The following is a 16,465-nucleotide window of genomic DNA, read 5'->3' as shown; positions in this document are numbered from 1 at the left end:
TATAAATTTATTTTTATAAAATTCTCATTTCTCTCTACTGTCTTGGCAAGAGTTGATCATCTTCTTAGTCTTAATTGGGTGCCCAGAGCAGACTAAAAAAATTGTACAGTTAGCTATTTAGTTTCTCTCTCTGTCGGTCCAATCAAATTTCCATACTAGTCCTAATTCTCTATTAATTATTATTCGATCGTCTACGTCAACGCAGCCAGCTGCAACTTGGAGCTGTTTAATTAAGCCCAGTGGACATATTGTTGATGCTTGCGTGCTTTCTCATGATTCCTATACCATAAAATACTGCGACGTTTATTTGTATTTTTTTATTTTTTATTTTTGTGTGATGTTTTTCCTTGCGTCTTCTTGAAATGTTAGGTACATGCATGGTAGATTGGACTTCTATTTAGGATTTATATAACTGACCTATTATTAAATTACAAATTAATACAATATTACTCATGATCATGACTTCACAAACTTTAAATATAGTGTCCCCTTATTTTATATCAAATGATCATTTAAACAATTCAAAGATCAAAATTCGTTAACTCGATCTCTTAATCAAATCTAAGAGATCATGAATTGCTGTAAAAAATAAAAATAAAAAAATAAATAATTATGCATAAGCCGATGTAGATGACATATGCTCTACATTGCTGATGTACCAAAATGTGATTTGTAAGAAAAAACTTGCAAATTTGAATACAGCAAATCAAATCATGTTATAGATTAACTTTTTTCTCCAAAATTTGAACTTTTTCCATGCATGTCACGAAAATATTAAGTTGCCTTCACCCGAATACCTTCCAAAGAAATGAGATATTAATTTTCTTGACTAGTTCAGACAATAAGTAAATAATAATAATAATTTTCTTCACTAGCTAGCTTAGGAAAAAGAAAATATTTTCTTGACTAGGTCAAAAAACAGAAAATAAATAAATAAAACCTCATATTGACTAGTTCAATGATGAGTGATGTTGCCAAATGGGCAGTAACAGTAGCTGCCTTCTATAAAGAGAAGCCATCTTCTAAGTATGTAATATGAACAAACGAAAGAACAGATTAGATTAGAGAGACAGAAAAGTGCAATTAACTAGCATGCAAGCTATGTCCTCCTCGCTTCAAACTATTCTTCTACAGCAACAAGCTGCTCTAAAACTCCTGCTTGGGGTACTTGTAGTTTCAGCAGCAATATTTGTAGCAGCAGCAGCAGAACCCAATTCCAGCTGCAACAGAACATGTGGATCGCTTCAGACATCCCCTACCCATTTGGAACATCTGAAGGTTGCTATTTTGACTCATCTTTTCTCATTACTTGTAACTCCTCCTCCTTCAACTCCAAGACGAGTACTCCAACACCATTTCTGAGTGTTAGTAACATAGAGGTACTCAACATATCATTAGATGGGGAACTACGAGTCTCAGCTTCTGTAGCTCGTAATTGCCCACAAGAATCGGACTATAATTCCAACGATGGTAGTACTTATCTCAACCTACGAGAGTTTCCCATCTCGTATACAAAGAACGTGTTCACCGCCGTCGGTTGCGACACTTTGGCACTCATTAGAAGTTCAGCCTCAGACAAGAATTATACGACAGGATGTGTGTCACTCTGTGATAGTATCGACGGTATGGTTAACAGGTCTTGCTCAGGCTTTGGATGTTGCCAAACTCCTATCCCAGATGGAATAAAAGATTTTGCTGTGTCGGTTGGCAGCCTTAGAAACCACTCCAATGTGGGCAAATTTAATCCATGTGGTTTCGCCTTTGTGGTGGAAAAAACAGAATACAACTTTTCAACCTTAGATCTTCAGAATATGCAGAATAAAGATGCTTTCCCCTTGGTGCTAGATTGGGCTATTGGGAACCAGAGATGCAAAGATGCCAAGACGAATACTACAGGCTATGCATGTAAGGCAAATAATAGCGAATGTTACAGTTCCACAAACGGTCTTGGGTATCGCTGCAACTGCTTCTCAGGCTATCACGAAAACCCATATCTCTCTGGCGGTTGCCAAGGTACGTAATTAGTACTCTATATATGCATTAGTTTGATAATTTCTTAGATCTCTTTAATTTCTTTGTTTTCGCTAAGTTTTGATGTGATGTTCCATTAGATCCATATATATTTTGAGAATATCTTTTTACAAATATATATATATATAAAATGAATATTCTATAATATATTTAAAAATGTTAATTCATAATTATTAAAATAAATATTTCATAATATATCCAGGAAAATTTTGAGAATATTTTTATAATATTATTGATAATACTCTCATAATAATGTAGTATAATCTCATTTTTTTAGGTATTTTGAATTAGTTTTGATTTTTCTTTGGCTTATAACTTTTTTCGGTTTATAGGATAAAATTGTATGAGATTGTATATAGATAGATATTACAAATATTAAAACATATAAAGATATTTTAAATTTATTAATAGTTAGAGGAAATATTTAAAATAAATAAAAAATATTAAAAAAATTATTTAAATGATCGATGCAGAAAAACTTAATAGATAAACTATTCTGTAAAAGTCATTAAATAAAGATAGAAAAAATAAATTTTGATAATATACTTACTTTGAGTTAGTTAATTTTCCTTCTAAATGACATCATATTGATGATTTTTTATTGCTAAGATATTGGATGTGAGTTTGGACATGAACTGTATTCATGTGTTTTAGATATCGATGAGTGTCAAACTGGAAATCACGAGTGCACTGATAATGCATGCGTCAACCATGTGGGGTCTTACAACTGTTCTTGCCCCAAGGGGTACCAAGGAGATGGGTGGAGAAATGGAAGTAGTTGCATTCCCGATATTCCTAAACCAAGCAATTCTAAGAATATCATCATTGCACTATGTAAGTATATATCTATCTATAATAATAAGCGCCTATCGCGCTTCTACAGGAATAAACAGAAATGAGCAGTGAATTGTTGCGTTCCGTTTTTTTTCTTCCGTTTTTATTGCATAGTTACTTTTTTAACCTTTTGTTTTCTTCCTTTGTGTCCGTTTATATAAGGATTTTTTGGTCTTTAGTAACTGTGTCAAGGTTGGCTGCTTTATATTTTTCTTTCTACTTTTCTATTTTTCTCGATTCTTCTTCTCTTTGTCTCTCTCTTCTCTCATATCTCTCTCTGAAGCTCACGAACCCAGCTCTCTGCCAAAGCTTCAAGATCCACTCCACCCCACCGACAAGTCCGAACTTTTTACTAACCAGAAGATTGCTCACTTGCAAAAGGATGTTTTTGAAACTAAGGGAAACGAGTTTTGGCCGTGGGTGGTGGTGGAAATGGCGGTCGAAGGCCAAAAAGGGGCTGAACGGAGTTGAGCTTGTGGGAGCTGCTCCGGCAACGGATCGAGGCCTGAAATGGGTGGTTTTGGTCGACAAGAGGTAGGGGAAGAAGCTGTGAAGAGATGGTGGCCGGAGGTGGTGCGACGACACCGGAATCGGTGAAAAACCTTATGGCTTGGAGGAGCTCGTGGTGGCTAACGGTGGCTCGGATGGAGGTGAAACTTGGTGGGGATCTTCACCGGTGAGAGGGGAAGAAAACTGGGTGGGTGGTGTAGGCCACGCCGCCGGAGAGCGGCGGTTCTGGGCTGCGAAAGCAACCGACGACGGGAGAAAAAACAGGCAGGTGCCGTGACTTCCAGGGGCTCGTGGCGGCTAACGGCTGGTCCGATGGCTCTGAAAATTGGTGGGTATGATTTTTGGTAGGAGGGGAAGAGAATGGTGGGGGTAGTGTATAACACAGCCTCCGGAAGGCGGCGGTTCTAGGCTGCGAAAGCAACCGGCGACAGGGGAGAAAAAACAGGCAGGTGCCGTGACTTCCAGGGGCTCGTGAAGGCTAACGGCTGGTCCGATGGCTCTGAAAATTGGTGGGGATGATCTCTGGTAGAAGGGGAAGAGAATGGTGGGGGTGGTGTATAACACAGCCTCCGGAAGACGGCGCACCGGGCGGTCAAAGGGGCGACAATGAAATGGACCCGCGTGACTTCCAGGGGCTCGTGGCGGCTAACGGCTAGTCCGATGGCTCTGAAAATTGGTGGGGATGATCTCTGGTAGGAGGGGAAGAGAATGGTGGGGGTGGTGTATAACACAGCCTCCGGACGGCGGCGCACCAGGCGGTCAAAGGGGCGACGATGAAATGGAAATGAGAGCTCTGTGTGTGTGTGTTTAACCCGTATCATGTGCATTAAAGCCTTGAACGTTTTTCACCTTCATCCTTATATATTATTGTGATGATCTATAGAAATACAATAATGATTTGAAGACCCACTACCGGGGTTAGTATTGAACAGTATTAGAACTTTATATGCAATTTCTCCTCCTTGTATATTTATATATAGTTAGTTAGGTTCTCCTAATTTTCTTTTCTCATTTTCTAAAAGATGTAAATTATATTTTATTCTCTCAAATGAGGCTGATCTTTATTTTAAGATATTTGAGGTAGAAGACTGACATGATTTTTTAGGCTAAGCAAGTACAGTTAGGGATTATTTTTATGAGCACTGATGCAAGTATAAATTTTTTTATAATTCTTTATATATTATTTTAAATTGAAAGTATTTTTATAAAAAGCGATGCTATTTTTATTGGTTGTTTTATAAAATCATATCTTATTTAAAATAGAATTACATAAAAAAACATTTTGAAAAAAATTATGTGTATCATTTTTTTTTTAATAAGATCCCAAGAAGGATTAAGATTTAGATGTAGTGGTGAAGTTGTTGGTGATTTTGACAAAAGATTATTGAGATGATTAGGAGTAAACAGTGGTTGTGAGAGCTTAAGCCAAACTACTAATTAAATCAACTACCTAATCAAAAGAAAATTAGCCTTTTGTACTGTTAGACAATCCATGAGAGAATATTAAAGCAATAGTGCTTAAATTAATATATATATATATATGTATATCTTTGGGCTGTTACAATGTCTCCTTCTAGAATAGATCATTTTTTCCTTACCTGAATTGATGCATTCAACAAAGCTAAAAATTCAAGCTACCGACACAATAATTGAGGTGCTGCTGTGCTATGGGAAATAGTTTTATAATATAAAAAGATATTGCCATAAAAAAGCTCTTCACTTCAATCCAAATCGGCCCTCTACTTTATTAATAATTGGACCTTTTATTCCAATAATTCGATCTCATGGCAAGACAATGCCTCCCACAAATCATGCATACAGTTATATCTATCTAACATTCACTTATCCTTTTAATATCATTAATATATTAATTTTACCATATAAGGGATTTTGGTTGGGTTCCACCTTACAAATTAGTACCCACACGACAGCTGTAGTTTGAATAAGTATATAGTAAAAGTATTTCATTTTATCTTATCTTATTATTATAATTTTTGTAAATTTTCACATAAAATATAATAAATAATTTAATTTTTTTAAATTATAAAATAATAATAATATTAAAAAAATACTATTCTAATAATATTATATTCAACTTTTAACTTTTATCTCAATTAATTTTATCTAAACTCACTATTTAAATGGAACCTAAGAAATAAATATACATGAATTTCTTTCCTTCCCCTTTAAAATTAAAGGTGACATTAATAATATTTGTCTATATAGAATGTCTAAATATCATTTTTTTAATATATAAAATTTATATAAAAATAATAAATTTTTAATAATAAAAAGAGAGGTGTGGCAATAAGACAGAAAGCTAGCAAGAAGTTCGGTGTAATTGCCAGTACTATTCTTCGCATGATTTGTGGCCGAAGCAAGCCAAAACAAAACAAAAAAGGAAGACTACAATGTAAACATGATCTTGAAAAGTGATAAAGATAACTTGAACGAATTTCTAAGAGAAATGTAGAGCATTCACATTTGTATATATATATATTGGATAAATGTTGGATTCTTTCCCGACACGTGAATAGTAACTGATACTTTTTATAAGATGGGTTCAAATAATTGAGTGGACCTTATTCGATTAGAAAACGTGATGGTTAGAAATTGAAATAAACTGATCATGATCAACTCAATTAATTATTAATTATTATTCATGTTATGCAAGAAAAATATATACTTTTATATTAATTAGCTCTAAAAATCATTAATATTTTTATATCAAAAAATTATAATATTTTGCTAAAAATATAGGTTGACAGTTTTATCCTAACATTCTTTTTTTGTCATTTTATTAAGATATAAGTTTATTTAAAATTACCTACTACTTAATTAATTAAATTAAATTATGTCCGTTTAAAAAGTTTACAGCAACAATACTTGCTAGAAATGATTGATTGAAACAAAAAAAAAAAAAGTTATGTACAGATGGATGACACTTTGAATTATGGAAACTTGAGGCAGCTTCAAGATCACAATTGGATTGCTTGTTTTTCGTGTCACCTTTTTCCTGGGGCCTCTCTCTTATATTTAGCAATTTAATTTTACAAGTTGTACGTACTATATCGAAAATTATAATCTATTACTGTATACCTTTAGTCTATGATTAAATTTCAAACCATGTGACAATGAAACTATTCTGGAGTTGATGCCATGTGAAGATGCTTTGTTCGGTTGCCGAGTCTAATCGCATCTTCTCACTTATTTTATTTTATTTGATGACAGAGAGCATCAATAGCTGGCACACACCCATGCATTTTAAACTATTGAATTAAGTTTTAATATATCAAGTTTTAATATATCGAAAGTTATAATCTATTACTTTAATATAATATTATTTGATCTCGAAAACGGGCGGTTGATTCTACAATATAATTGCTGGCCTTGCCACGTGACAAGACAAAGAGCTGATATATATCGATTGTTTCGTTTTGATCTTATCATCATCATGTATAGCTAATATATATACATCTATATAATATAAATTAACTTAGTTGTTGACATTAGACATTGACTTCTTGAAATAAATTATTGAACTAAGTTTTAATATATCAATTTACAAACTTCATCAAGAGATCTAAATATATAAAAGACTCTCTACTTAAATAAAAATATATATATTTATTTTTTAAATTTTTTATTAATATATATAATAAATCCTAAGCTTGGTAAATGGGGGGTACGTGGTATATAAATCCTATGTATATATAGCCCCATGGTCGGGAGCTGCACGTAATTTCTCAAACCAATCATGACTCATATCAATCTCGTTTTACCCGACAATATCTATCCTGCTTGTACACGCAAGATATGAATGTTCCTTTGCTTTTGATATTTTCACTATAAAGACTTCTTAAAATAATCCATGATAAGTTTCAAAATAATCCATGATATGTAAAAGCATTATTCTCATGCAAAAAATATGTTACATATAGATATAATAATAGTTATAAAAATATGGAATCATTATCACGATCGATGTTGAATTATTGCACTGCGTACGTACTGGCCTACCTTATAGGAAACAAACATGAAAAGCGACAAAAATTCATCAGGCAAATGTCATACAAATATGACTACAGTAATAGATTATAAGTCATCATAAATCCGTAAAGAGATTTGGTTGCAGCAGTGGTTTGACAGGATGATAGGACGTCTGGATGATTGAGGACAATAGAAAAGAAGAACGATGAAATATGTCTATAGTATAGTTTTTCTTTTCTTTTGTTTTCCGCACTCGTGTGGGTACGTGTTTTTTGAGAAATCTCTTTCTCTTTTTCGCAATATTTGACTTGCTTGATGATATGGCCAAGCTTTTGAAAGTTTTATTGTAATATATTGCCATTGTCCAAAATAGCTAAATGCGTGTCTTTCAAAAAGGAAAAAGAAAACTCTCCCTTGCGTCCAAAAGCTGAAAAGGGCCTCCATGTGCTGATGATCTTTTCATTATTAAACACTAATATTTACACTAATATTTACAAGATGATCTTGACAATTAATCATGATTATCTTGATTTTATCATTATAAACAATTTCATTGTTTGTATGATCTTGTCCGTTGATACCATTAATTAATGGATAGGTGGAAGCTAATTAGTGATCTCATTTTACTAAATTTGTTCATATATACTGGTTTAAATCCGTATATGAACAAATATTTTTTTATTTTTTATTAAATATTTAGTATATGAATAATAAATAAAAAAAATTAAATTAATTTTAAAAAGTAAATGTAAAAAAATTTAAAAAAGAATTTAAAAAATAAAAATATGAAATGCCAATACTATAGATTTAAATAAAGAGGCTTTATATAAAACTTCTTTATCTCAAGCAATTATAACAATATTAATAATAAAAACACTGCATGTGTATTGCCATCTTCCACTAAATTTTATCTTCTGTAATGAAAACAATGGTGTCAAGTAATTGGGCAAACATCATACAAATATGACTAAAGGTATACAGTAATAGATTATAAGTCATCATGAATCCGCGAAAAGATTTGGTTGCAGCAGTAGTTTTGCAGGGTGATAAGACGTCTGGATGATTGAGGACAATAGAAAAAAAGAACGATGAAATATGTCTATGGTATAGTTTTTCTTTTCTTTTGTTTTCCGCACCCGTGTGAGTACGTGTTTTTTGAGAAATCTCTTTCTCTTTTTCGCAATATTTGACTTGCTTGATGATATGGCCAAGCTTTTGAAAGTTTTATTGTAATATATTGTCATTGTCCAAAACAGCTAAATGCGTGTCTTTAAAAAAGGAAAAAGAAAACTCTCCCTTGTGTCCAAAAGCTGAAAGGGGCCTCCATGTGCTGATGATCTTTTCATTATTAAACACTAATATTTACACTAATATTTACAAGATGATCTTGACAATTAATCATGATTATCTTGATTTTATCATTATAAACATTGTTTGTATGATCTTGTCCGTTGATACCATTAATTAATGGATAGGTGGAAGCTAATTAGTGATCTCATTTTACTAAATTTGTTCATATATACTGGTTTAAACCCGTATATGAACAAATATTTTTTTATTTTTTATTAAATATTTAGTATATGAATAATAAATAAAAAAAATTAAATTAATTTAAAAAAGTAAATGTAAAAAAACTTAAAAAAGAATTTAAAAAATAAAAATATGAAATGCCAATACTATAGATTTAAATAAAGAGGCTTTATATAAAACTTCTTTATCTCAATCAATTATAACAATATTAATAATAAAAACACTGCATGTGTATTGCCATCTTCCACTAAATTTTATCTTCTGTAATGAAAACAATGGTGTCAAGTAATTGGGCAAACATCATACAAATATGACTAAAGGTATACAGTAATAGATTATAAGTCATCATGAATCCGCGAAAAGATTTGGTTGCAGCAGTAGTTTTGCAGGGTGATAAGACGTCTGGATGATTGAGGACAATAGAAAAAAAGAACGATGAAATATGTCTATGGTATAGTTTTTCTTTTCTTTTGTTTTCCGCACCCGTGTGGGTACGTGTTTTTTGAGAAATCTCTTTCTCTTTTTCGCAATATTTGACTTGCTTGATGATATGGCCAAGCTTTTGAAAGTTTTATTGTAATATATTGCCATTGTCCAAAACAGCTAAATGCGTGTCTTTCAAAAAGGAAAAAGAAAACTCTCCCTTGTGTCCAAAAGCTGAAAGGGGCCTCCATGTGCTGATGATCTTTTCATTATTAAACACTAATATTTACACTAATATTTACAAGATGATCTTGACAATTAATCATGATTATCTTGATTTTATCATTATAAACAATTTCATTGTTTGTATGATCTTGTCCGTTGATACCATTAATTAATGGATAGGTGGAAGCTAATTAGTGATCTCATTTTACTAAATTTGTTCATATATACTGGTTTAAACCCGTATATGAACAAATATTTTTTTATTTTTTATTAAATATTTAGTATATGAATAATAAATAAAAAAATTAAATTAATTTAAAAAAGTAAATGTAAAAAAATTTAAAAAAGAATTTAAAAAATAAAAATATGAAATGCCAATACTATAGATTTAAATAAAGAGGCTTTATATAAAACTTCTTTATCTCAATCAATTATAACAATATTAATAATAAAAACACTGCATGTGTATTGCCATCTTCCACTAAATTTTATCTTCTGTAATGAAAACAATGGTGTCAAGTAATTGGGCAAACATCATATAAATATGACTAAAGGTATACAGTAATAGATTATAAGTCATCATGAATCCGCGAAAAGATTTGGTTGCAGCAGTAGTTTTGCAGGGTGATAAGACGTCTGGATGATTGAGGACAATAGAAAAAAAGAACGATGAAATATGTCTATGGTATAGTTTTTCTTTTCTTTTGTTTTCCGCACCCGTGTGGGTACGTGTTTTTTGAGAAATCTCTTTCTCTTTTTCGCAATATTTGACTTGCTTGATGATATGGCCAAGCTTTTGAAAGTTTTATTGTAATATATTGCCATTGTCCAAAACAGCTAAATGCGTGTCTTTCAAAAAGGAAAAAGAAAACTCTCCCTTGTGTCCAAAAGCTGAAAGGGGCCTCCATGTGCTGATGATCTTTTCATTATTAAACACTAATATTTACACTAATATTTACAAGATGATCTTGACAATTAATCATGATTATCTTGATTTTATCATTATAAACAATTTCATTATTTGTATGATCTTGTCCGTTCATACCATTAATTAATGGATAGGTAGAAGCTAATTAGTGATCTCATTTTACTAAATTTGTTCATATATACTGGTTTAAACCCGTATATGAACAAATATTTTTTTATTTTTTATTAAATATTTAGTATATGAATAATAAATAAAAAAAATTAAATTAATTTAAAAAAATAAATGTAAAAAAATTTAAAAAAGAATTTAAAAAATAAAAATATGAAATGCCAATACTGTAATTGAATGATTGATTAATAATGAACGAGTAGTCTAATGTATTAAATATGATGTTATATCATGTTAATGGTGTTGCGAGTAGAGTAGTTAATCTAGGGATCTAACGGGTCGAAAACATACTTAGTCGAGCATCCAAACAAGTCGTAATTCACCAAAAAAACAAAACCAAAAACCGCTTTAAGGACACCTAGTTTGCATTTGGTGTGAGAGAATCCACTTCTTAGCACAAATACATTGCATGTGGGTTTCCCTTGTGTGTATTATCACATACACAAACCTCCCACATTCCTCTCATGAAATAAAACTGTTCTCCATTTACCCACCCAGACTCCTATCATTTCGCTCCTCACCTTCTCTTTCCTCTTATTTATTTTCTCTACTTTTTTTTGCCATATCTCATAGAATTTACATGTGGGTTTCCGTTTTTGTTGATAAAGCTCTGTAAGAATAGATTTTGGCCGTTGTCTTCTTTGGTTTTCTCTTTTTTGCTCTGTTTGGAGGGTTTTCTGATGGAAAACGGTGCGGATTCGACCTCCTGGGATTTTTTCAGCTGTACCCATGTCTAACATCTTCGGTTTCAGTGGTAAACTCTCGATTGCTTTAAAAAAACATAAATGATATACTTTAAGTGTTCTTCTAAATAACATACTCAGTAAAGAATTCATCAAAATTAAACTATTAACCTCTCTCTCTCTCTCTCTCTCTCTCTCTCTCTCAACAAAAACGATGACTCTCTGTTTTAGACCAGACAACTCTGATCCGTAAGATTTTTACACGTCTTCTGTAGCTGTCAGGCGCCGCAGCTATGATACTACATCGCTCTTCTGTATCTGTTAGGCGCCGCAGCTATGATGCTACATCTCTTGTCTCTTGTAGAGAGATGCTTCACGAAAGATGTTATGAAGCAATAGAGTGATACTTTGTCATAATTTTCTCTATAAAAGAATTATTCAGCTCATCTTCTTTCGCATCTCATCTTCTTCACTTTTCTAAATTTAGTCTGTATTCTTACTCTGTAATCTCTTTCTGCTTTCTCACTTTGCAATGGCTCAGCAATCTTCCCATCACCAATATATGAGGTATTCTGCACCTCGTTTACCAGTTGTTTCTGCTCGTTCACCAGTTGTTTCTGCTTCTTCTTCTTCCGTAGGTGCTATAATGCAATCCAATAATGATCTGACTAATAAGTCAGATAATGAAATTATCTACGAGCTTGTGAGTCTCGGTACCCGATACTCATCAACCCTTGTCGCATATTCTCAGCGACTACAATCTAGGACTGGTGGGGTTGACAAACTCCACGAGAATATTTTTATCCTTCAGCGGCTTCTTATGGAGTCCAACATGAAGATAGAAGCAGTAAAGCGAGAGAACAGAGATTTAAAATCTTTGCTTAACTCTTCTTTTCGAGTGGCTACTCCTTTAGATAGGAAAGGCATGCAGATTTTTGAAGAGCAAGAGCGTTTAAAAATTGAGGCAAAGAGCCTTAAATTTCTGTAATTTTACTTTGTGATAATAAAATAATACTTCACAAATATTCATATTTGTGTTTCTATCTTCTATTAGATCTTCTGTGTGTTCCATTTTATTTCTCCTTTAATAATGCACAATTTCTTACAAAACCGTAATATGAATCTGAAATAATAATTGTATTTAAGAGATGGTATTTTAGATCTAATAATTTCATTCATCTCCTCCATGAATGTTATCTAAATCCCAACTGAAGCTTCTCATTTTACAAATTTTATTAGTTACAGTTCACTTGTAAAATCTTTGCTTGTTATTTGGAAAAATTCCACGGGATCAAGATATCAACAATCATAACAGTGTTGCTGCTCTCCTTCTAAACAGGTTGATTCACATGAATAATATCAATTGTTTCAGTATACTGAATGAGATGTACTTATTTCTTCTGTTCTTTATTTTAGGGCATTTCACCCCTCTCTTACTTGCTGTTGAGCAGTGCATAGCGGTGTTGCTGATTGCTGAACGTGTTGCTGATTACTATTATTTACTTTCATGGGAAAGTTTTGCATAGTTACTTTTTTAACCTTTTGTTTCTTTTCTTTGTGTCCGTTTATATAAGGATGTTTTAGTCTTTAGTGAGATTGTGTCAGTGATATTTTTTCAAAAGAATTTCAGACCACACAAAATCTTTCATTCTCGGCTTCGTATTCCTCCCAAGTTCTCTCTCTAAACTCAGACCCATCCTTATCTCGACGTTCCTTCCTTTATTATCTGTCTTTCTAATGCATTATTGATATGCCTGTGCTCGAGATCTGTGTGATATCTTCCAAAGTCATCACCAAATCTTGCACTTGTGTCTAAAACAAAGCAAATAATATATAAAACCAAATGAAAACAGGGTATGGGTATCCCAAGTGGGCAGCCCTAATTGAAATGATCTGTCATTTATTAAATGGATTCACAAAGTCTTTCCTCTTTTTCGTCTTTTATGTTTTTAATGAAAGGAGGTCAGGCTGCAGCGTTTTCAAAAACAAAAAGTCACTTCACAGACTAAGTGAAAAAAAAAACAAACTGTAACCTGTTATATTTGGGACACGCTAAAAATATAGGTTGACAGTCTTATCCTAACACTCTTTTTTTGTCATTTTATTAAGATATAAGTTTATTTAAAATTACCTACTACTTAATTAATTAAATTAAATTAAAATTAAATTATGTCCGCTTAAAAAATTTACAGCAACAATACTTGCTAGAAATGATTGATTGAAACAAAAAAAAAAAAAAAAGGAAAAAAAAAAACAGGTTATGTACAGATGGATGACACTTTGAATTATGGAAGCTTGAGGCAGCTTCAAGATCACAATTGGATTGCTTGCCTTTTAGTGCGTGTCACATTTTTCCCTAAAATCTAATCCCATAAATTTCCATAAAAATTAAAATCCATCTACCAGGAGGGACTACAGACTGATGGTCCACTTGTTGAGAATTATTGACATTCGTATTAAGGCAATTGGGCCCAGCTTTATGACTGGAGACCAGAGACGTACAAGCTAAAGGGACAGCTGCCGAAGAAAAGGATTTTTTTTTCCCATGGAAAAGTTTTACATTTATAATTTGCCTCCACTAGGCAAACGTACCTTGGACGTTTTAATTCTACTAGTATATATATATATATAAATGATTTGTACCGTCTGTATAAGCTTCGTATGCTCAATTTAAAAATCTTCTATGTAACATTATTTATATCTATATATTTTGCATGTTATCAATTAATTATTTGTTAGAATTTTTAACTTCATAAAGACTTCATGATAATTATCAGTCGATGCAGAACAAATAATTATAAAAATTAGTTATAGAGTCTCTATTTAGAAAGTGAAAACTATAGATGCCAATTGGTGTCATTCTAGTATCTGGAAGAAAGATTAAAGGCAATTGAAAATATATTGGTTCACCATATCCATTTTAAATAATTTACCATTTTTTGGCTCTAACATCAACCACATTTGAAAGGTAGATATATCATCAATCAAGTAAATACTTTCTAGCTCAAATATTCATTGCGTCGTCCTAAATATTGGTTCTTAATTAACTTGGTTCAAAATGATTGTAAATTATAAAGCTGATAATACTGGTATTGAGTAAACATGAAGAGACATGTTTTAGCTACAAGAATATAATAATTTCATAACATTGTAAACTCACAAATTGACGTAGCTAGATATAATACTAATTTTATTGTAAAATAAATTTACCATATTGCATGATGCCACATTAATTTGTATAAGTTTACTTTTGTGAAATATCTTTATATCTGTGGCACTTTTTGAACATAAAGAATGAAACATTGGATTTTTGTCACAATTTTACTTAATAATTCATTTTGTGCAGGTATCAGTATAAGTCTTTTAGTCTTGCTGTTGGGAGGTTCTTCAGTACTTTTGGGATTGAAAAGAATGAAGCTCATCAAACTAAAAGAAAAGTACTTCCAACAAAATGGTGGCTTAATGTTACAAAAACATATTTCGAATCATGGAAGGTCTATGGAGACAACCAAAATCTTTAGTAATGACGAGCTTAAAAAAGCCACCAACAATTATGATGAGAACAGAGTCCTTAGCAAAGGAGGTTATGGAACTGTTTACAAAGGAGTATTAGCTGACAACAAAGTGGTTGCCATCAAAAAGTCCAAAATCTGTGACAATAGCCAAATTGAGCAATTCATAAATGAGGTGATTTTGCTTACCCAAATCAATCATAGAAATGTGGTTAAACTAATAGGTTGTTTTCTTGAAACAGAAGTTCCCTTACTTGTTTATGAATTCATCACAAATGGGACTCTTTCTGACCATATTCGTGATATAAGTCGTGCTTCTTTTCTTTCATGGGAAAGACATTTGAAGATAGCAATAGAAATAGCAAGAGCCCTTGCATACCTACATTCTGAAACTTCCATGCCAATTATACATAGAGATGTGAAAAGTACAAATATACTATTAGATGATAACTACACAGCAAAAGTTGCTGACTTTGGAGCTTCAAGGTTGATAGCTCTTGATCAAATAGAAATAACCACCTTGGTGCAAGGAACCCTTGGGTACTTAGATCCTGAATACTTCCAAACTGGCCAGCTAACAGAAAAAAGTGATGTGTACAGCTTTGGTGTTGTGTTGGCAGAGCTGCTGACAGGTGAAGAGGCAATTTCTTCCAATAGACCTGAAAGTTATAAAAACCTAGCAATGTACTTTGGTTCTGCAGTGAAAGAGGACCGTCTACTTCACATTCTTGAGGATCACATTGTCAATGAGGGTAATATTGACCTATTAAAGGATGTTGCTAATCTTACAAAAAGGTGCTTAAGATTAAGAGGGGAGGATAGGCCCACTATGATGGAAGTGGCAATGGAACTAGAAGGATTGAGAATTATCAAAAAGCATCCATGGGAAAAGGATAATCAAACAACAGAAGAAACAGAATACTTGCTCAGTACACCAACACTCACTTTCAACATTGATATTGGCACCGATGCTTCCGCAAGTACAACTGGTGGACATGATAGCATGATAAACCAACTCTTGAAACCCCATGAAGATGGCCGATAAGTAGTTAGTCCACAATAATTGATTTATATAAATCAACTAGATCAATTGAACTTCTATATGCCTATTAATGTGGTGTATTAATGTTGTAGACTACCATAGAGTATTCTGTACCTATCTTTGATTCTCTTTATTTTACCGAGTATCTGTAGTTGGAAATAACTTGCAATGCTTTTGTGTTGCTCTAGGTGAACAAATAAGTTTGATCCTATCCTAATGTGAACTAATAGCGTACTTTTCCCTTGATGTTTTTCCAATATTCTTGCCGATTTAAGAATGTTAATGTAATCAAAGTTCATGTACAACTTGTAGTGTCTTTCTAGATTCAATTTCACAATGTACCGAGGGTTCCATGAATCATAAGTACTCTTTGGTTCCTTGGTACATTATGTTATTAGCATCAATTAACATAATCATGTATGGCACTCGCACTGAGCCATACAACACTAGCTACTTCTTCAATAAACTAAGGGGAAAAAAGTTGAAAAACACAACAAGAAACTGAAAATAAACAACACATGATGAATAATAGAATGGGAGAGTTCAAGTGGCCAACCCTCATCAAGAGGGTCTTCAATCCCTCATGGCC

General features: G+C 32.5%; 1 protein-coding gene across 1 annotated transcript; it reads left to right on the top strand.

Annotated features, from left to right (window-relative positions):
• Positions 1-1,032: 1,032 nt before the first annotated feature.
• LOC122295772 (putative wall-associated receptor kinase-like 16) lies at positions 1,033-16,196 on the top strand. Its single transcript, XM_043105007.1, has 3 exons — positions 1,033-2,013; positions 2,686-2,865; positions 14,669-16,196. The coding sequence occupies exons 1-3, from the start codon at positions 1,233-1,235 to the stop codon at positions 15,877-15,879; spliced, it is 2,172 nt and encodes a 723-aa protein (XP_042960941.1). The 5' UTR covers positions 1,033-1,232; the 3' UTR covers positions 15,880-16,196.
• The last annotated feature ends 269 nt before the right edge of the window (positions 16,197-16,465 follow it).

This window comes from Carya illinoinensis, chromosome 15 (genome assembly GCF_018687715.1).
Source record: "Carya illinoinensis cultivar Pawnee chromosome 15, C.illinoinensisPawnee_v1, whole genome shotgun sequence".
NCBI classification, from domain to species: domain Eukaryota; kingdom Viridiplantae; phylum Streptophyta; class Magnoliopsida; order Fagales; family Juglandaceae; genus Carya; species Carya illinoinensis.
The sequence above is the reverse complement of the archived record's forward strand: the minus strand, read 5'-3'. Positions and strand labels throughout refer to the sequence as shown.

Coding starts and splice junctions, on each gene's coding strand:
- LOC122295772 (XM_043105007.1), top strand. CDS start 1,233: ATGTGGATCGCTTCAGACATCCCCTACCCATTTGGAACATCTGAAGGT. Junction 2,014..2,685: donor TCTCTCTGGCGGTTGCCAAG/GTACGTAATTAG, acceptor CATGTGTTTTAG/ATATCGATGAGTGTCAAACT. Junction 2,866..14,668: donor GAATATCATCATTGCACTAT/GTAAGTATATAT, acceptor CATTTTGTGCAG/GTATCAGTATAAGTCTTTTA.